This window comes from Gekko japonicus, unplaced genomic scaffold (assembly GCF_001447785.1).
Source record: "Gekko japonicus isolate JY-2015 unplaced genomic scaffold, Gekko_japonicus_V1.1 scaffold282, whole genome shotgun sequence".
NCBI classification, from domain to species: Eukaryota; Metazoa; Chordata; class Lepidosauria; order Squamata; family Gekkonidae; genus Gekko; species Gekko japonicus.
The window spans coordinates 288,846-310,749 of record NW_015159718.1 but is presented as its reverse complement, the minus strand read 5'-3'; the positions used below and the strand labels follow the sequence as shown (position 1 = coordinate 310,749).

The following is a 21,904-nucleotide window of genomic DNA, read 5'->3' as shown; positions in this document are numbered from 1 at the left end:
CCTCTATACTCAGTGGCAGCAAACCTCTCAATACCTGTGCTAGGAGGCAACATCAGGGCTTTGGCCTCTCTGCCCTTTTAGTTGGCCCTACAAGGCAGCTGGATAGCCACTGTGTGAAACAGAATGTTGGATTAGATGCACCACTGGTCTCATTCAGCAGGGGAGTTCTTCTGTTCTTAGGAACAGTGTTTCAGCAAAAAAAAAAAAATGTTGACAGTCGACATCCCATGAGACTGGCAAAAAAAATATTCTATCCGCATCTGTTTTCTTTAACTGGAGGAGACAGCTAGTGACCACAGAAGAAATATTGAGAGGATTTTTATGCTAAATTCATTTGTGCTTGCTAAATGTGCCAGGAGGAGATCCTAACAGCACTTCTTAGAGACAGTATGCTGTCTATACTTGATATTCCTGAAGTGGACAATCATAGAATAAAGTAAATCCTGACAAGTAGAGGAAGATGAAAGATGGAAGCTAGCTATCACATTTGCTATTTATAATATATTTATTACAAGTATGACATCTGGTGTAGCAATGTTTATCCAGCTACATAAGTGCACCCAGTATCATTTGCTGTGCTTGCACTGGAGAATGAGGAATATAAAGCTCCTTGAGGAATATAAAGCTCCTTGAGAGCCAGTTTGGTGTAGTGGTTAAGTGTGCAGACTAATCTGGGAGAACCGGGTTTGATTCCCCACTCCTCCACTTGCACCTGCTGATGTGACCTTGGGTCAGTTACAAGCTCAGGCACAGCTGTTCCTGAAAGAGCAGTTTGTGTCAGAGTTCTCTCAGCCCCACCTACCTCACAGGGTGCCTGTTGTGGGGAGGGGAAGGGAAAGGAGTTGTAAGCCGCTCTGAGACTCCAAGTGAAGGGCGGGGGATAAATCCAATCTCTTCTTCTCTTCTTAAATCCAAGTTCAGTATTTGCAGATGAATCAAGCAATCCCTGGGTGCCCCATGTTTGTGAGAGCTTTGCACCAAAGAGTTTGTGAGAGTTAGGCTAGACATGCAGTTTGTGTACTTGTATTTCCAAGAAAATATCAGGAGCTTGTTTCGATGTGTGGAACTATTCATGATCTTGTTCACCAGAGAAACAATGGGATTCTTGGAGGTCACATTGTGTGGTGGTTAGAATGTCAGACTAGGATATGGAGGACCCAGGTTTGGATCCCCACTCTGCCATCAAAGCTTGCTGGGTGACCTTGGGCATGTCACACACACTCAATCTAACCTACCTCACAGGGTTGCTGCAAGGATTAAACAGAGGAGAAGAGAATGACGCAAACAGCTGTCAGTGCCCATTGGGGAGATTAGAGGGTGGTATAACTGAAGAAAATAAATGTTGAGACTTTTATATTAAAAAGATGCAGAAGCCAAATGCATTGTTTGAGCATATCCTAATTCCTTATGTGGAATGTACCTGCACTTTGGTGTATTAGATGTTTCCAGTACAGGAAGCGGATTCATACAATGGTATTATAGCCACATGTATGAGGTACATGAGACACCCTGAATGCAGTATCCATATTGAGTCACCAGGGAATGAATTCGGGATGTGGCAGTGTAATGATGAACCACCATGATGACTAGAGTAAAGATGATGCAGAGATCACCAGAGCTTGGTTTGCAGAATTTTGGGTAACATATGGATTATCACGTGGCTTTGGTAGTGTGCATCTTTGCTTGCTTATTTAAATTACTTGGAGCTATTTCCTTTGCCATTCAGTTTGCATTTACATCTGAGTATGGTGCCCTGAGGCTAGAGTGATACTGGTTGATCTACTGGGCTAATGTTTGGCTACTTCAGCTTTGTGTTGGTTACTTTGATGTTTATGGTACTTTGACCTCTTAGTCCCACATTCACTAACCTGCCAGGTTAGTAATAGTAGTTGCTAGTATTAAAAGTAATTAGCAAACTTAAAATGACAGATAAACTTTATTTAGGAATCATAACTTCCCTATAAATACAATGGCTGGCACCATCATCAGTATTTGTTACTGTCACAGTACCTCTGTATGTGCTTACCTCTGATACCTTTGGGACTGGATTGCAAATTATAATTAAAGATAAGTGGCAGGATGTTATTACAATAATTTTGGAGACATGTGAGTAGCCCAATTGAAGGCAGTTAATCATGTGCATAAATATAATCTTAATCATGTGTCTGTTCATAGGGCTGCTGCTGACATGATTATTCTTGGAGTGTGCTCCAAACAAACCAGACAAATGAAAGGCATCTGCCTGCCAGGTTCAGGTGTCCGCTTGTGCAAAGAAGCCAGCAGATGCATGAGGAGAACTCTACCAAAGCTTTAGGTGCTGTTTGTGGCATGGAGGAAGGGATTAAGAGAGAATCCTTGCTCTTGTCTCAGCACCTTTCACTCTTGAATCTGTGTTTGTCCTGTGGACTCCAGTGGGGTAGCAATTCTTCAGATATCTGAAGAAGTGAGCTTGGTCTCATGAAAATTCATGCTGGAATAAATATTATGCTGGACTTCTGTTTTGTTCTGTAGACATCAAGTGTGTTCACTTGGCCAGGCACTATACAGTCAATAATACCTTCCTGCAAGAGAGACTGACTCTAAGTTAGGGGGACCGCTTTAGTTATTCATTTGAAGGAGCAGCTATGATTTCTCTATCAAAGGGAAAATCTAATAATAATACCCCGCATTCTTTTAGAGTTACTATGATTCCCTATCACAGGACTGAATTTAGGATACACAATGTACCAGGAGGGGCATGCATGGACATACTTTGACAAGCACCTTTGACAAGCATCTGATATCCGAGATTCTGTAATTAAATAACGCATGTAACGCCATTGGGTCCCCTTATTTTTGGTCCGGTCAGGCGGGAGAAAGTTACTCTGGCGCCTCTTAAAATGAACCCGATTCAGGGAGCGCTGATACCCAGAAAGAGAAGCGCCCCGGCTCTAGCATGCCTGTAGGCAGCGCCTTACCAGCAGGACTCTACTCACGTGATTACACAGGTCGGCACGCTATGGTGGCTCGGTTCTGAGGCATCGTTCATTGAGGCAGCACCGAGCATTTGCCTCAAAGGAAGCTCTACTCCTGCATCTCCTGGCCTCCCAAACCCTTTCCCGGCCGCCTCTGTGTCCCCGACCCCACCTCTTCCTGAGCTCTCTGGACCGCAGTTGCACAGTTGTCGAGGAAGCTCGCTCTGCTCCGCCCTCTCCCGGGCGGCTGCGTGCGGAAGCCGGGCTGACGTGTGGCGGCGGCGGCGGCGGCCGTGGCGCCCGGCATTGTGGGAGCGGGAGCGGACGTAGACGCGGCAGGGAGGGCCGTGGAACAACCGGCCTGCCTCCTTCGTTGGACGGCGGCTCGTCCCCCGCCCTCGGCTCGGTTCTTCCTGCACTCGGGGGCGCCACCTCAGAAGACGGCGACGCTGGCTCGGCCGGGCTGCGCCTTGTTGGCGTCGCGTCGGTGCGGTCGCCTTTTTCGCAGCACGGCGGAGCTATGGCCGGCACTAGCAGTCCGGAGGCCGTGAAGAAGCTACTGGAAAACATGCAGGGCGATCTGCGGGCCCTGAGCATGGAGTGCCGCAAAAAATTTCCGCCCGTCAAGGAGGTGAGAGGGGGGGGGTCGTTGACCCTGGGTGGGATGTGCCCGGCGCTATACGAGATGGGGGGGGAGGGGGCCGAAAACTCGCTCCTGAACTTGTTTTGGTTGCTCCTCCGCCTGCACGGGATTAGCTTTTGGGGGATCCGGGCGGGGGACAACGGCGCCTCTTCGCTCTCCCTTCTGAACTGAACCCCGATCCGGAACAGAACTCGGAAATGATGGGGTGTGTCGCAAAGTGTTTTGTCCTGCACTTGTCCAAGTGCACCACTAAATGCCTTCGTGTCCCTGAAGGGTCTGGGTTGCATCTCACACTTCGAAGATTTCGGTCTCTAGCGGACGAACTTTTTTAGTACCGAGCGACGATCACTTCTTTCGAGAACTTTTTGCAGCTCAGTTGACGATTTCTGTGTACACACAAGCCTGATTGCTTTGGTTATCAGACGGCTTCGATTTGTTGAAATTCCTGTTTGAAGGCTAGTGGTTATTAAGGCCTGACTGACAGAAGCAGGTACCCTTATAAGTAATGTATCCTCTTTGGGTTATTGTACGCGTAAAACTTTGAAATTTTCTCATCGATATAGTCAAAGGGGGTTTGATAAATAAAAGTTTCAGGCTGTGTCTGTGTAGTTGTTAGCAGTTTTTCACCAGTTTGTGGCCTCTCCCAACTGTGGTAGCATGTCAGAATTTTGAAAATCAATGATAGTTTGGGAGTCTCTACAACTGTCACTTCTCTGTGCTGGTGTGTGGGTGACAGCAGCTATGGCACCCGGAGTTAGGTAATTCATGCTTTCAGTGTCTGCTGTCTTTGTTACAACAATGTGCAAAACTGATCAGTTACATTCTTACATATAAAATGTTTGTGAAGTGGCAGGTCCCCCAGCTGTATTACCATATTGTTGGCTTTTCCGTAAAGGGCTTTAATAACATGATGTGACATAGTTGCTGTTAATAGGCTATATCAATGTTTGAACATGGTACTTGTGTGCACTTGCGTGCTTTTGAGAATCTCTTACCATATATTCCATATACTATCTTATATTTTAATAGCAAAGTTGGCCAGTCTTTGGATACTTAAATCCCATGACTGCTGCTGTAAACAGGCAAGACAGATCTTTCTACAGACCTGGAAAAGGTCCCAGGATTGCAGAAAAATGTGAAATTAAAAAAAATGCATTGGGGAGTTTTTAAAAGCTGAAAATGATAAAATGAGTGCAACAGATTCTCTTAGTGCATGTAGCTTGGCAGCCACAGTATTTCAAGCTGGGTTTCTCTGAGTAAAAGGCAGTGGGGAGGAGTCAGGGCCCTTTCCAGGACTATTTTGGCCTTTGAGGTAAGACTTATTATGGCCAGGCCTGACTAGGGTTGCCGGCTCCAGATTGGGAAGTTTGTGGAGAACTTTGTTGTGGAGTTTGAGGAGGGCAGGGTTTGGGGAGGGGAGAGGCCTCAGCTGGATGTAATGCCATAGTGTTCACCTTCCAAATCAGCCATTTTCTTCAGAGGGATAGATCTCTATCCTCTGGAGTTCAGTTATAATTCTGGGAGATCTCCAGGTCCTCTTTGGAGGTTGACAATCCTAGACCTGGACAGCAACTTCTGGGTGACTTGATACCACCCAACTTTCATGAGTCAACTATGCCTGTGTGCTACTTTTCAACACTGACTATGAAAAATAGTGTGGTGTAGCAGTAGGATCTAGGAGATTCCAGTTCTAATCCCCCATTTTGCTGTGGAATTTCACTGGGTTATTTTGAACCAGTCACATATTTTCAGACTAACCTACCCCAATGTGTTGTTGGGCAGATAAAAAGGAGGAAAGAATAACATATGCTGCTTTGGTCCCCACTGTGGAGAAAGGTGGGTATAAATGAATTAAATAATAAATGTAGCTGATGATTGGAGGCAGATGAAAGCTAGGTTGGTAAATACCTGAGAAGGAAAACATGAGGCAGGTAAAAGGGAGAGGGTATGCCAGGGGGACGAAAAGGGGAGATAGTATGGGGAGGGAAGTACAGTCTTGAGGGTTCCCTACCATTCAAGTAGGCCTGGCCCAGTGGCTAGCATCATACAACTGGGCCATAATTTTCCTAGGCAGAGGCTGCTGGGGGGAGGGAGAGAGGGGCAGCTTAAGACAGGAAGCAGATAAAGGTAGTTTGGTTGTTGGATGGGAAGGAGATAAGGTTGCCAGTTCCAGGTTAGGAAATTCCTAGAGATTTGGGGGATAGAGCCTGGAAATGGTGGGGTTTGAGGAGGGGAGGGACCTCAGAAGGGCATAACGCCATAAACACTCTCTAAAGTAGCCATTTCCTCTGGGGAACTAGGGTTGCCAACCTACAGGTGGGGGCTGGAGGTCACCTGGAAGTACAAGTGCTCTCCATATGACAACAATCAGTTCCCCTGGAGAAAATGACAGCTTTGGAGGGTGGACACTATGGCATCATACTCAGCTGAGGTTGCTTCCCTCCCCAAACCTTGCCATTCCAAGGGTCCACCCCCAAATCTCCAGGAATTTCCCAACTTGGCGTTGACAAGCCAGAAGGGAACCGATCTCCATAGCTGGAAGATGCATTTTGATTCCAAGATATCTCCAAGTTGGCAACTTTAGAAGAAGAGAAGGCAGCAGGATAAGGGGAGAGGCTATGGGACTATCAGGAAAGGGAAAGTGGAAATAGTGGCAGAGGGGGAAGTGAGACCTCTCCCACAAGTCCTTGCAAGTTCCCACTTGTATACTCTAAATTCTTATGCACATAATCTGGTATATCAAGTTTTGAAAATTTAGGAGTGTTGTGTATTATCTAGGTATCGATAAAACCCACCAACTTCTCAATACTGTTATTCTGAAAAGTCTGTTTTACTGGTAGGATTTGTTATGAGATCAGAATTCCTTTTAACAGTTTTTTTGTTTTCAGTAGTTTTCTTTTGCTAATCAATTTTCTTTTTTTTTTACAACTCTTTTTATTGTTTTGTAAAATACATTACAAATAATACAAACCTATCGGTCCAAGATTTCAACATATAACATCTAAGCAAATTACTAACAGTTTGACATCTATCCACACACCATACAGCACTATTGCAATACTGTGAGTTTATCATCTCTACGCTATAAATATAACCATTTATGGTAAATCTGTTTAGCCGGAAGTAAATCGTTCGTCACCATATAATCTAACACTGGGGCCCAAATCCTAACAAATTTAGTGTAAGTGGGGGTATTGCTATTGTTTGCTCTCTTCAATTTGCTAATCAATTTTCATAAACCTTTGTTTCCTGAGAGAGATAAAAGTTCTGCTGGAGTATAACTGAACTTCAGCTAGAATGCTATGTTTTTATGAATCATTAATAATCAACATGAAAAGGGTTTGTTAGAAGACTGGGTGGGGAGTTATTATTTTGCACGAAATTAACTGACCCCTTTTATGAATTACACGTTAAGGTTTTTATACTGGGACTTGTTTGCTATATTAGACTATTATGTACATTTGTCATGTGTTATAAGGTTCAACTCTGTAAAATTGAAACTAAGTAGGATTTCTTTTTGTACAGTGAAATACTTTTAGAGAGCAATCCTAAACAGGTCTGCTTGGAATTAAATCCCATTTTCAACCATGTTTAATTCCAGGAAAGTGTTTTTAGGATTGCAGATTTAATGTTGAAAGTGAAATGTGTGAGTACAATCAGAAAACAGTCTAATACAATGTAGCCATAATCCCTGTTTATGCCCATTATATCTTTGGAGCTCATTCGTGTGGTTGTTTAACATGCTGTGACACTTTTCTAGTTCCTGTGTTGCTTCATTAATACACTGAAGAGTTAGAAAGAGAGCTGCCAGTATTTCATATACTGTATTCCAAACCAAATATGTAGACAATCCAGTTAATATGCATCTGGCCAACCTTCCTTTCTTCTTGAAATGCTTTAATACTGTGCAATTCTTGCCTGTTAAGCAGCAGGAGATGGAATACTTTGCTCAAAACTCTGCTATTCTCCTGTCTCCCCCTTCTGTTCACTGGTGGGAAGAGAATGCCGAAGCAGTTTTTCTGCAGTTAGTAAAGAAAGATTTCTGAGTCTGTTGTGTAAATCTGAGGTCTGGAATGATTGCCTGATCAGATGGAAGACCAAGCAGTCCTCAAGACAGTTTCAGTGATGATTTTCTAAAGTGATGGTTTTCTATGGAAGTTTTCTCTAGTTTACAATAAAACCGTGCAGATCTTGGTATCGAGATGTGATATTGTCAGGGGCTAGAAAATTTGTAGTAATTGGAAAGCAAACATGTTTTAAAAGGCTAAAGATAAAATAAAGTATAAATAGGAAGATAGTTGTGTTATGCTGCATTTTTCTGTTGCTAAATGTTGTGTTAAAAATAGAGTTGTCTTTGTTCTTTGTTAGCCTGTAGTGCATGCCTGGCTTCTAAATTAGGATTGAACTGCATGGTACTAATTGCACAAGGAATGTTAACCAATTATTTTAACCCATTAGTGGATGCTATTGAAATAGCTTCATTAATATAATCAAGGCAGCAACTTTAATTTTAATATTGCTTCGGTGGTCTGATTTATTTTATTAGCATCTAATTTAGGAGGGTCTGTGGTCTAACAGTAGAATAAAGTGTATTGTGCAAAATCCTCCACATGTCTACTCAGAAATTTCATTTAGCTCAGTAGGGCCTACTTTAGAGTAAGTGTGTAGGGGGGCTAAAGCTTTTGTCTGATTTCACTTTCCATTAATTCTTAAAGTATATTGAAGTTCATTGAAGAATGCCCTGGGATGTTTGGGCTCAAGAAAATAGCATGAGTGGGGAACAGGAGTCCTTCCCTCTTGCACCATAGTCCCATGCAGGATCAGGTACCAGCAGGGTTTATAAAGTGCTGGAATTCTAGTAGGTATGCTGCCATTTGCGTTCTGACTGGACAGTCAGTTTTTGGTAGGCTTTTCATGTGTCAGTATATCCACCTTGGGTAGCTTTTCTAGCACTGAAGCCTATAAACTTAAAAGCTTCAACCAGTACTAGAATTTTGGCTTGCATCACAGAATCATACAAACTTACATTAATATTCTGTACATGATGTTTCAGTTGCTGTTTATACAGTTTGTAAGGCACTGGGGCCAAGGCATATGGTTATTTACGCCACTCAAGTAGCTTGCTGTTTGGCACTACCATCACACAGTTACAGTTTCATACAGCCCCCATGCCATTGTTTATTCACAGAAAGTCCAAACACTTTTAATCACCATTTAAGAAAAACAGCAATATATTTTCATGTATGCCTATAGAAACTTTTGGGACAGGAAGGTGTATTTAAGAAAATGAGTATACTTGAGAATTTTACCAGTCTGTGCACCCACTGCATATAAGGCTTAAAGAGTAGGAAAAGTGTGGGTTGTAGTTGTATACTATAATACATGGTGATTGGTTCTTTCCTCAGAGGTATAAAAGCATGTGTGCTTAATTCAGTATTCATCATAACAGATCTCTATACCAAGAATGATGTTAGAATATTCTATCAGAAATAGGTTAACAAGTGTTGCTTTTTTTAGAGCTCTTAAATTATATAAACCCCATATTTTTATTGTGTTTAGCTAGTTTGACATTACAATCATTCAGTCAGTTAATACAATCAAGTAAATGAGGTAACTTCTCTCCCTGTCACCAGTCCTCACAGACAGGTTATTTTATGCTGGTGATTGATCTTTAAGAGCAGTGCTTTTCTAGTAGTCAGCAGCACTCTTAATCTAGACTGGAACTGCAGTTTTATGAAAGGGTCAAGTTACTGCTGAGGAGAAGTATCTGCTGTCTGGGAACACAAGACTAAAAACAGGCTAATAGGGACTACTAGAAAACAGTTGGGTCTTTTCAACCCTATACAAAACCTTAAATTATATTAAACTATTGTTTAGTACACTGTAGAAGTTTTAGATGTATTCTTTTCATGTTTCGAAGTTCTTCTCCTCTGTAGCACATGCACACATTCTCTTTCACCTGTATATTTTTCATTTCTCTTCAGTGAAGTGCTTCTTAATAGTTTTAGCTATCTTAAGTCTAAAGTAGATAAAATGTTTTTAAATATGACAGAATTCCCTGTAACCGACTCACTCTCTCTGCAGCCACAAAGCAGCTATATCGAATTCATTTTTCAAACACCACAGGGGCCCAGTTCGTCACAGGACCACGATGGGTGCGTTCAGACATGCCATTTGATCTGGTGTCATGCCAGTTCAGAAACAGATTTTATACGCGCGATCGCACAGTCAGCATCTGCCTCCCGTCCCTAGCCATCGCTTTCCGGCTCAAATCCCCTTTAAACCAGAGTATTTTGTTACCTGGTCCCCAAGTGGTGTTTTCCTGATTCTCCGTTTCCAGCCGCATTTTCTTCCTGTGTGATCACTCCTCCGGTGTCGAGCCATTTCCGGTTTAAACCCCCTCCCTGCTTGAAAGCTGCCCAAGCCTTCCACTTTTTGCCCGTCATTTTTTTAAAGCATTGGTGGTGTGCGCATGGGTGGAGCTCTGCCACCGCGTTATTAAAAGCTATGTTTAAACGGTGCCTAGTTTTAGCATTTAGACGAGTTTGGGATCTCACGGAGGCCATTTTCGGGGTAAATGTTTAAAGGGAAGTGTTACAGCGTCGGGTTGAAGTGAAAATCGATGTTCTGCGCACGCGTGAAAATTTCAGTTCTACAGATGGCTGCCTGTGTGCATGCCCAAACTGAGAGAGAGAGAAAAATAACACCGACGCACACTCCTGCCTGTGGACGGCGAGGAGTGAGGTGGCTGCGCAGCGATCCAGAGCAAGGAAGTGAGTGTGATCGCGATTCTCCAGGTTAAAAAAACTGCATCGGGGCCGGAGCAATGTAAACCGCTCCCAGCACGCCATCTGACCGCACCCAGTGTGTGTGGGGGGAACGGCTTGTGCTTTCCACTGAACCTTTTCCCCGAGCCAAAGTGGCTGGGGGGTGGGGTATTTATTGTTCTGTTGGGGGGTTGCACATGCACTGGATACTTCACATACACCTTCAAAATGAGGTTATTTTGATGTGGGCAAATTACATGAGTGGGCAGAGTGTCTTCTTTTCCCCATGTGATGGTCCTGAAGCAAATTCAGCCACTGTAGTGCTTTAAAAATTAGTTCCCTGTCCCTGATGAATATACAGTAGAGGTGAAGGGTCTAGATTTGATAGATTGAGTGCCTGAAGAACTATGGATGGAGGTTCATGACATTGTACAGGAGGCAGCAATCACCACCATCCCAAAGAAAGAGAAATGCAAGAAAGCAAAGTGGCTGTCTGATGAGGCTTTACAAATAGCAGAAGAAAGAAGGAAAGCGAAAGGCAAAGGCGAAAAGGAAAGATTTACCCAACTGAATGCAGATTTCCAGAGAACAGCAAGGAGAGATAAGGAGGCCTTCCTGAATGAACAGTGCAAAGTAATAGAGGAAAACAATAGAATGGGAAGGAATAGAGATCTCTTCAAGAAAACTGGAGAAATCAAGGGAGCGTTCCATGCCAAGCTGGCCATGATAAAGGACAAAAACGGTAGGGATCTAACAGAAGCAGAAGAGATTAGGAAAAGATGGGAAGAATACACAGAAGAACTGTGCAAGAAAGACCTCGATGTCCTTGACAACCACGACGGTATAATCACTGACCTTGAGCCAGACATCTTGGAATGTGAAGTTAAATGGGCCTTAGAAAGCATTACTAACAACAAAGCTAGTGGAGGTGATGGTATTTCAGCTGAGCTAGTCAAAGTCTTAAAAGATGATGCTGTTAAAGTGCTGCACTCCATTTGCCAGCAAATTTGGAAAACGCAACAATGGCCACAGGATTGGAAAAGGTCAGTATACATTCCAATCCCAAAGAAGGGCAATGCCAAAGAATGTTCAAACTATCGCACAATTGCACTCATATCACACGCTAGCAAGGTCATGCTCAAGATCCTACAAGCTAGGCTTCAACAGTACGTGGATAGAGAACTACCAGAAGTACAAGCTGGGTTTCGAAGAGGTAGAGGAACTAGAGATCAAATTGCCAACATTCGCTGGATTATGGAGAAAGCAAGAGAGTACCAGAAAAACATCTACTTCTGCTTCATTGACTATGCTAAAGCCTTTGACTGTGTGGATCACAACAAACTATGGCAGGTCCTTAAAGAGATGGGAGTACCAGACCACCTCACATGTCTCTTGAGAAACCTGTATAAGGGCCAAGAAGCGACAGTTAGAACCGGATATGGAACAACTGATTGGTTCAGCATAGGAAAAGGAGTACGACAAGGATGTATACTGTCACCTTGCTTATTTAATATATATGCAGAGTACATCATGCGAAATGCTGGCCTGGATGAATCACAAGCGGGAATTAAGATTGCTGGGGAAAAGATCAACAACCTCAGATATGCAGACGATACCACTCTAATGGCAGAAAGTGAAGAGGACCTAAAGAGCCTCTTGCTCAGGGTAAAAGAGGAGAGCGCAAAAGTGGGCTTGAAGCTCAACATCAAAAAAGCTAAGATCATGGCATCTGGCCCCATCACTCCTTGGCAAATAGAAGGGGAAGTCGTGGAAGTAGTGACAGACTTCACATTCTTGGGATCCCAGATACAGACTGTGACAGCAGCCATGAAATTAAAAGACGCCTGCTCCTTGGGAGGAAAGCGATGGCAAACCTAAACAGCATGATAAAAAGTAGAGACATCACCCTGCCAACAAAAGTCTGCATGGTCAAAGCAATGGTATTCCCAGTAGTCATGTATGGCTGCGAGAGTTGGACTATAAGGAAGGCCGAGCGCCGAAGAATAGATTATTTTGAATTATGGTGCTGGAGAAGACTCTTGAGAATCCCTTGGACTGCAAGAAGATCAAATCAGTCAATCCTAAAATAAATCAACCCTGACTGTTCCCTGGAAGGCCAGGTGATGAAACTGAAGCTCAGATACTTTGGCCACCAAATGAGAAGAGAGCACTCACTGGAGAAGACCCTGAACTGGGAAAGATTGAAGGTCAAAGAAGACGGGGACGGCAAAAAATGAGATGGTTAGACAGTGTCATAGATGCAACGAACATGAAATTGAGCAAACTTCAGAGGATGGCGGAAGACAGGAAGGCCTGGCGTGATCTGGTCCATGGGGTCGCGAAGAGTCGGTCTCGACTGTGCGACTGAACAACAACAACAAAGCTACTGTTTGGTTTCAAGGAAGGCATGTTGGGTTTGCAGAGCCCAGATCCAGCTCCTTTAAAAAATCTCACATTTGATTTTGGTCCTAAGATGCCTTGAAAATCCGCAATTTTTTTCCTACTGAAATGAAAGGAGCAACTTAGAATCATAGAATCGTAGAGTTGGAAGGGACATCCAGGGTCATCTAGTCCAACCCCCTGCACAATGCAGGAAATTCACAAATACCTCCCCCTCAACACCTGTAGTGACCACTGTTCCATGCCCAGAAGATGACAAAAAACCTCCAGGATCCCTGGCCAAACCGGCCTGGAGAAAAATTGCTTCCTGACTTCTAGTTTAAAAATGGCTTCTAAGTTCTGGTTAAAAAAAAATGGCTTCCTGACTTCTGGTTAAAAAATGTCTACTAATAAATTATTTATTGGTTCTGATCATATTGTTATGCCTAAATGTCATTGTTTGGTAAAGAAAGTGTATTGGTATCAGGGGTTGTATGCATGAATACCCATAATACTCTTCTGTCTTTTATGTCTTTTGCACACTCCCATGTAATTAGTGAGTGGTTATTCAGTGTTTCAGAATTTAGGACTAGTTAGGTGCACATGCATAACTAAATTATGGTTGTGATTGTATAACTGCAGCAGCATTAGTAATGCTCTTTAGACTCTGTTATCCCTAAAGGTATAAAATTTTATCTGGAGCATAAGTGTTATGGATTGTAGGTGGCATTAAAAAGCAGGGGAGCTAAGGTGGCATGGTGTACCTTTCTGTTAGTGGAATTTGCCTGGACCATTGTGTGAACAAGAGAGGGGTTCTGATTTGAGTAGCAGTTGCTTAGGGTCACAATATTGAGAGCTGCATAAAATAGGCATAGTGTTTTATTTATGTTAACTGGAGAACTTGCTAGTTTTCAGACGTTCTTGTTATACTATACAAATGAAGAAATTTGAAATCCCTTCTTGGGAAACGTGTTCAAAAGACTAACAGATCAAGTATAACCAGTCTTTGTGCAACTGAACACTGAAACACATAATCATATGGCAGCCGATTTATGGCAGTGCTGACTATTGTGTGCGATGAAAATAATTGAAGATGTTTTCTATACTATTGAACCCTGAGAGCTGCATGTTTCACTCCATGCAAGAAGTCATGTCTAATTTTGAGTAGAATAGTATTCTGATACACATTTATTACCACCTATTATTAATCAGTTTGCAGTTAGTACATTTCAGAGCTATGATCATTAAGACAGTTAGCATTTGCCAGTGACATTTTTATTCAAGCGGGCATTCAAGAAGAAAACATCAGTTTACACTGATTGTTTCTTTATTTTACAATGCAGCAACATTTTTTTCTTTAATTATCAGATTTCCCAAAGTTTTGTAGAATGATCTGTCTTGATGCTTCACAGAAGGCAAACTGATCCGTGCTAAAGTTTCCATAATGAACTCAGCTTTACTCAGTTACTATAAAATCAGTGAATGAAACTATACTTCATGGATGTATGCCACAAGAGGAATAGGAAATGCCCTTCACTAGGAAAATGACTGGTATCTTCCCTTTAGGTTTAGGGTGACAGTTGATATTTTTCTTTTCCATCTTTTCTTTTCCATCAGCCCTTTGAATTAAACTGGATGTTGGTTACTGGGTAGATTAGTTGGTTTTAAGTAATTCTGCTGGCATTTGTTTTGGTACTTGCTTGTTTTTATTTCCGGTGACTTTGTTCCTAGTTATTATTTTCTATCATGTTGTATTTTTAAAGATTGCATTGTATTTTACATATGAGTTTTTATTAAGATTTAGTGCAAGAAAGTTAAGTTGATTTGGTGAAGCTGTATATAAATATTTTATTAAGGCTATAGAGATAAATTTGATTTTGAATTATTTTTGCTGTGGGGGACCAAGGACGTTTATAGCCGCATAAGACTGGGCAAGCCTGGGCCACTCAGTTCAGGGCCATTTAAAAATAAGCTACATAAAATATCATGAAAATGCTTGAGTTCATGTCACTTATGCACCACATAATCTGGTCTTCTTTGAAGAGTTAATGCAGTGACCAAATTCATGTGTTTTGGTTTCATATAATATGTCAATGTCTAGATATTGGGTATGAATGAGTACAGAAATGTTTGCCGTTTCAGCAAGGATATTTTAGCATACCTATTAAGTTTTATGCTGCTTTAGCAAGATTGCTCACTATTAGGTAAATGTGGGATTTGTTGTGTGTTTAAAATGGCAATGTGGCTTAAAGATAGACCACAGATCTGCATGCAGAAAGTGCCCGGTTGAATTTCTGGTGTCTTAATTTGAAGTCTTTCATGTAGCTGGTACTGGAAAATACCATTCTCTGAGATACGGGAGACCCATTGCCAGTCAGAGGAGCCATTGTTGAGCTAGATAACCTGACTCCATATAAAGCGCTTAATACGTTGAATTAATAAATTCAAGCAGTTAAAAATGTAAGCTGCCATGCCCAAATCCAACCTATCCTATAGTCACTCTGCCTTAGTGAAACCCCAAAATCTGTTGAACTTCAGCACACCCAAACAAGAATTTGATGGGTTTCCTTGGGAGCTGCTTAAAATGAAATTGTGTAATAAGTATTCATTAAAGATATTTTGTTCCAGAATTTGAAAGTAATTTAAAATTGATTTAAAATTAAATTTGGCGAGATCAAGGGATACAATGAAAAAGGAACTTTGCAAAGAAGTGTTGTATATGTGTGTGTGTGTGCATGTTTGAATCATGGCAGTGATCTTACATAAAAGAAACTAGGCCATTAGATTCTGATTTGGAAGAAGTGTTTTCCACAACCATGGAAAGGAAAAACTATTTTACACACACAATTTTAAAGTTACTTCATTTGATTAAATTGAATTAATTGTTATCATATAATTCAACCTGTGTATTGGCTTTTGATCTAATTATTGTCTCCATTTTACAGGCTGCTGAATCGGGAATAATAAAAGTTAAAACAATAGCTGCACGGAATACTGAAATCTTGGCAGGTAATTATTTGCAAAAAGAATAAAGTCTGGAAGTATATTTTACGTTGAGTTATTTGAAGCAAAGAATGATGAATTACCACATACTGCTTTAGAGAATATATATGCCTTAGTGGTGCTGAATGTTTGACTTATAGCGCTCCAAAGCATACCTTCAGTTTTTCTTTTGACCGTATTACATTTTGTCAAAAATGAACAAATATTCATAAGCCTGGCCTTTGCTGGTTTGAAAATTTAGTATGTATGCATAAATTGTGGAATTTAATTATTCCGATTTAAATTATTCATTGATGGAAGGGCAACTTGTAAGTGCAGCATGGCTGTTCACTGGTGTAAGTCTTCTGTGTGGAATGTAGTCTTTTTTTAAAAAAAAGCAGCTACTTGCCTGATAAATGCTGAGGAGGCAGCTGAGGAGGCTTGCCAGTAATCTGGGGAGATGGATCCCAAGGAAAAGAAATGAAGTAACGGAAAAGACTTTTTCAAGGATGTATTTATTTTTATAAGTGGAAGGTGAGAGGAAAGGGGTTACACAGTCATGAAATAGTGTAATGGCATAATGCTTTCTTTTAAAAAAAGCTTTCATCATTAACCAACTGTGTGCTAGAAACATGTTTCTAAACTCGGGGGGTTAATTTTGAAGGGGTTTGTTTCTTTATCCTGTCTTTATGTTATACAGAGTGCTGTCTCATTTCTGTGGGAAATCAAGAAATCTAAAATTTTCCTATATCCTTTAACAAAGTCAGTTCGTGTAATTGAATTATTTGCATTTCATGGAAAAGGGAGGGGATCCAGATGAGCTATTTGATATGTTCCATGATTGGCTATAGTTGAAAAAGGACTTCCAGTAAGGGACAGAGGAGAATGTTGGGGCAAGGAGAAGGTGTGTTGGAAGTGGTCTTTGTTGCAGTGAGATTTTCAGAGCAGATTCCAACTGACTCCTACTGGGCTAGTATGAATGAAAAACTTTTAGTCAAAAATGCTAGTGTTATTTCTGTTTGCCAGATAAAATATGTCTAGATTGCCTCAGGATGAGAGGTCCCAATTAAAGGTCTTAACCTTTTTATTGTAAATGGCCTGAAACTTGTATCTTAACCTTTTTATTGTAAATGGCCTGAAACTTGCTTTTGGGGCCATTTGTCAGAAAAGAGCTAGTCTCTGTTCCCAGTTGGAGCGGGAAGGAGAGAAGCCTACTGAATATGGACTTGGTGACAACAAGAGGAAGAACTTAATGTTCCCCATTCTTCTCCTGATCCAGGAAAAGAGTGAGGTATTTTCCACACCTCTGCAGAATCTGAGACAAGCTTTAAAGCACATAAATCCTTGCAAGTTTTCCTAAGGCTCTGTGGAAGATTCCACTAAACTTTTACTGGTTTAGAATACATGCAGAGGAATCGCACTCCTTTTCCAGGTTGGACATAAACTGCAGCATTTAATTGAGAGGTTCCTTTTGTTGCATGTGTAACAAATGTTGGTAAAAGTACTGGATTTTTTTCCCCGAGCATTTTTTGGCATAAAATGAATGTTAATTGCGTACGCATAATATGTGAAAAGCAGCATGGTGTAAATAACTTAGAGAAAAAATTAATATTTGTTTCTAGAGCGCACAAAAAGGGGAACTGTTTTCATGTTGTCAATTTGAACTTAATTAACATGTAAGAATTTTATAGAAGTTGCTGCATGTCATTCTGTCACAAACAAATTTCAGTGTGTTCATGATTAATTTGAGCCTGGTGTATTCTCTTTCTTGTACTCCCTTTCTCATGTTTTGCTGAAATTGAAGACCTTTCTGCTTTAGAAAGCTTTGATCTAGCTGCAGCCTGTTGTGCTGTCCTAATTCAGATGCTTGGAGTTTGTTTCCTCCAAACTGGATTCTAAGCCATATTTTAATGGTAGTTTGGAATCCCCAGTTTATAGGCAAGAAGCAGACTTCAATTTGTTGACACCCAAAGACTTCCTAAACCAAGAAGTAAAAAACCCCAACAACTCCAGTCTTGGCTTTGCATGCAAGTGAGCAGGAAGGAAAGGGGGAAAAAAGAAAGAGGAGAGTGCAAGCATGAGAATAAATCAAGCTAGAGATCTTTATAAACAAATCAAAGTTGGGTGTAGCAGATGATGGAATCTAAACTTCAGTTGGTTCAGGAAGGAAGATGATTTGTAAAAACTTGACAGTCCAGTCACATGAATGATTGCTCATAAAAATGTGTAATTGAATGAGATTTAAAGGCAAAGTTTTCCCTTGCTTGAAAGCCAGTTGAATCCGACTCTAGGGGGTGGTGCTCATCTCCGTTTCCAAGCCGAAGAGCCAGCACTGTCCAAAGACGTTTCCGTGGTCATGTGGCCGGCATGACTAAACGCCAAGGTGCACAGAACGCTGTTACCTTCCCACCGAAGACATATCTATTTATCTACTTGCAATTTCTTGCTTTCGAACTGCTAGGTTGGCAGGAGCTGGGGCCAGAGATGGGCTCTCATTCTATCACGCACCACTAGGGTCTCGAACGGCTGAACTACAGACCTTCTGGTCTGCAGCTCAGTGTCTTAACCTCTGAGCTACCACGGTTTACACCTGGATAAATATGCTTAAGATTGTAGCCTGGAATATTTTACTGGCCTTTGTTATCGAGGATGCTGGGGAAAGATTGTTTTCCCAAGTGCATGAAAGATTGTTTTCCCAACTGCATGTTAACAAAATTGACAGGCAATATAATGTAACAAATACTTTTTAACAGTTGCATGGTTTAAACAATAATCCTTGAAATAAGAGTAAAAGTTTCATTACCATCTCAATACCTTAGAAAATTTTAGGTTCTCCCTCTGAGGTGGAGGCCATCTTGTGGGTGATTCCCAACCATCTCTTAGGGAGGCAGGAACTTCAAACTGTTTCCTATGGTGGGAGTCACCCTCAGCCAGGGACAGACATATTTGAAGGACCACCTTTCCCCATATGTGACCTGGAGAGCCCTCTGCTCAGGGGCTCTGAGCAGTTCACATTACATACAACACAAGCCAATCCTAACCTAGGGCTACATACATACAAGGGGAAGAGTGACTAGCCTACCAGGCACCCTTGTAGTGAGTCGTTGTCTGCGGGAGCTCGTCCGACGACGTCCTCCTGGCGCTGGTCTTTTATTGTTGTTGCGACTTCCTGGCTGTTGCGACTCCTTCAGGCTTCGACCGAGCGCACGTCCACGCATGCTCGCTGCTGGCCTTTGTCCAATAGGCTCCGGCCTGCTGCGTCGCCCCGCCTCCATGCTTTTGCCGGCCCAGCCTCCTCTCACTCGCTTTGCCTCACCCGTTGCCGCCATGTTTCTCCGCCACCGCTCACCATTCATGCCGCCACTACACCTCAAGGGACGGGTGCCCCCCCGCTCTAAGAGCAGGTACCCATTTGTCTATTTGCCCTTTAATGGGCTTTCGAGCCACTGGGTGGGCGGGAACTGGGACATAGGGCCGGGTGCTCACCCCGGCCACGGTGGGGCTCGAACAGCCGAAGCTGTTCGGCCAGATGTCAATGCAGGCTTCACTTACCGCCTGCGCCATTGCTGGTTGTCCCTGGCCCAAAAGATGCCCACCTAACTTCGACCAGGGCCGGAGCCTTTTCTGCCCTGGCCCCATCCTGGTGGAACATGCTCCTGTTGAAGAGGAGGTCCCTGCAGGACCTATTATAGCTCTGCAGGTCTTGTAAAACGGAGCTGTTCTGCCAGGCCTTTGGGTGAGGTAGTAGGCATCCAATTATTCCATCTATTGGCCTCCACTGCTGAACTTTCCATCTTCGAATGGCCCATCAGGTGGAGACCCATAGTCTGATCTACGGCCTAGCAGCTCCAGTTTTCACAACTACCATACCAAACTGCCATGTCTTGTTTACAGCTTTGTTTTAATCTGTTTTAACTATTTATTGTGAAAGATTTATTATGAAATGTTTTAATTCTTATTGTGAAATGTTTTTTCTGTTGTCATCTGCTCTGAGCCCACTTGCGGGGAGGGCAGAATACAAGCCAAAATTAATAAATAATACATACTTCTCTTGTATTGTCCAAGGATAATATTTTCCCCAGTTTATGTATTTATTTTTAATTCTTTTGGAACTGTCTCCATTATTCCACAGTAACAATGTTTGACCAAAAGTTGGTCCCAGTTACCCAATCTGTGTGATAGTTTGGTCTATAGCAATAGCTTACAAGTGAGTAATGATGAGTTTAGCTGTCCCATATCGTTTGTACATAATGTTTCTTAATCAGAAGATACTGCTTCTGAATGTGAAGTGTTTTTTTAATTATTATTATTATTCTTTTGTCATGGTGGGGTTCTGTAGGTGGAGGTTAATTGCTCCTGATCCATGGCAAAAAAATGCTAGAAGCTCCAGTAAAAGGGGATTGGAACCTATCATTTTAACTTTCTGCTTCTGTGGTAGTGGTAGAATGAACCTCTGTTGAAATAAGTACATTTATAAGATTTCAGAGAAAAGGGGGCACAGGGAATCATATTTCCTGTACAATAATTCTTGGAAACATGACCATTGAGCCATCTTGCTCACTGTATTCTACTCTGGCAGGCAGTAGCTCTCCGAGATCCCACTGAGAAACCTTTCTCACTGCTTGAGGTCCATGGCACATAGCAAACAAATTGAAAGAAGCAGAAGGAAGGTAAATAGATGGGATAAGTTTGTTTGAACAAGGTGGCAAGGAGGGGCTGGAGAGTGAAATAGTCTGAAGAAAAAATGCTGCACTAACTAGCAAGCAAAAGAAGGTTAAAATGGTTTTGGCTTTTTCATTTTCTCTTGACTTCTTCAAAATACAACTTATAAAAATTAAAATAAAAGTGGTAAGATGAAAACTATTTAAACTTAGAATATTTTACTGTATACTGTACATAACATTGTAGTGACTGTGTTAAGATTGAAGAATTATCTTTATTAGTCAAGTCTGTGAACTACTGATACTTTATTATTTCTGTTTAAAGCCTTGAAGGAGAACAGCTCAGAGGTGGTGCAGCCTTTTCTAATGGGTTGTGGAACAAAGGAACCAAAGATAACTCAGCTATGTTTAGCAGCTATACAGAGACTCATGTCTCATGAAGTCGTTTCAGAGGTAAGAGTGGGGTAGTTATCTGATACTATGAAAATAACACTCTACATAGCTGAACAATTTAGGATTTTAACCAAGATTTGGGGTGCTATCACCATTTTAAATACAATAATGTACTTCTGCTATTGTTTTTTGAACTGAAAAAAATGCCAGTTTTGCAATTTACTGAGTGGTGTATAGACTGCACCTATGTCTGCCTGGGATACATGTAAAAGACGAAGTTAAATAGTCCTTCAAGAATTTGTAATTCTTTAACAGTTGTTAGCAAATACTTTTTCAAAGTTTATGTTTCATACATTATGTTGTTAAAAGCATAAGGTTGCAAAAGCCCCTTTATGTAACTAATACACTTTCCTTTAAAAACTTCAAGTGGTATGGTTGTTATGTCTGATGATTAATTTAACAGGTAAGGCCATAGGTATAGCCTTTAGCCAGACTACTTGGGTTAGATACAGATAAGGTTGCTGGGTTCCCCTTCCCTCCAGCAACCAGCAGCTGAGGGGGATAGAGTTGCCAGATCCAGGTTGAGAAATTTCTGGAGATTTGGGGATGAAGCCTGCGGAGGACAGGGACCTCAGTGGGGTACAATGCCATAGAGTCCATCCTCCAAAGCATCCATTTGCTCCAGGGGAACCGATCTCTAGTCTGTATTTCGAGGGGATCCCCAGGCCTCACCTTGAGCTTGGCATCCCGAGCTATAGAGGCAACCTACCATACTTAAACAACTGAGACCTACTCCTTCCTGCTTTTCCCCTTTTGTGTGGATATTCCCCTTAGGTTTCAAGCTTCAGAACTATTTGTTAGCCTTCTGGTAGCCAGTATGGTATAGTGCATAGAGTGTGGTGCTTAGATCAGAGACTTTCTGCTGTGAATCCTTCCAGTTGCATATTATTGTGTAGACAGTTAGGGGAGGGCAAGAACCAAGTATGCTGTCCCTGAGGTCTTTAATGATCATATTAAAATATGTAATTTTACAGTTTGGTTTTAAGTCAATATACAAAGTGGGTCTTAAGCATTCTATGATTAGCATAATTTCAACATAGGTATACCACAAACCTTGTTTGGTTT

General features: G+C 41.8%; 1 protein-coding gene across 2 annotated transcripts in view; it reads left to right on the top strand.

Moving 5' to 3' along the window:
- The first annotated feature begins 3,280 nt into the window (after positions 1–3,280).
- Positions 3,281–21,904, top strand: part of MON2 (MON2 homolog, regulator of endosome-to-Golgi trafficking) — an 81,544-nt gene continuing 62,920 nt past the window's right edge. For both annotated transcript variants that reach the window (XM_015419763.1, XM_015419694.1), the window contains exons 1-3: positions 3,281–3,585; positions 15,689–15,752; positions 20,712–20,839. In XM_015419763.1, the coding sequence (XP_015275249.1) occupies positions 3,475–3,585; positions 15,689–15,752; positions 20,712–20,839 (303 nt within the window). In that variant the 5' untranslated portion in view covers positions 3,281–3,474. The remainder of the gene's footprint in view (positions 3,586–15,688; positions 15,753–20,711; positions 20,840–21,904) is intronic.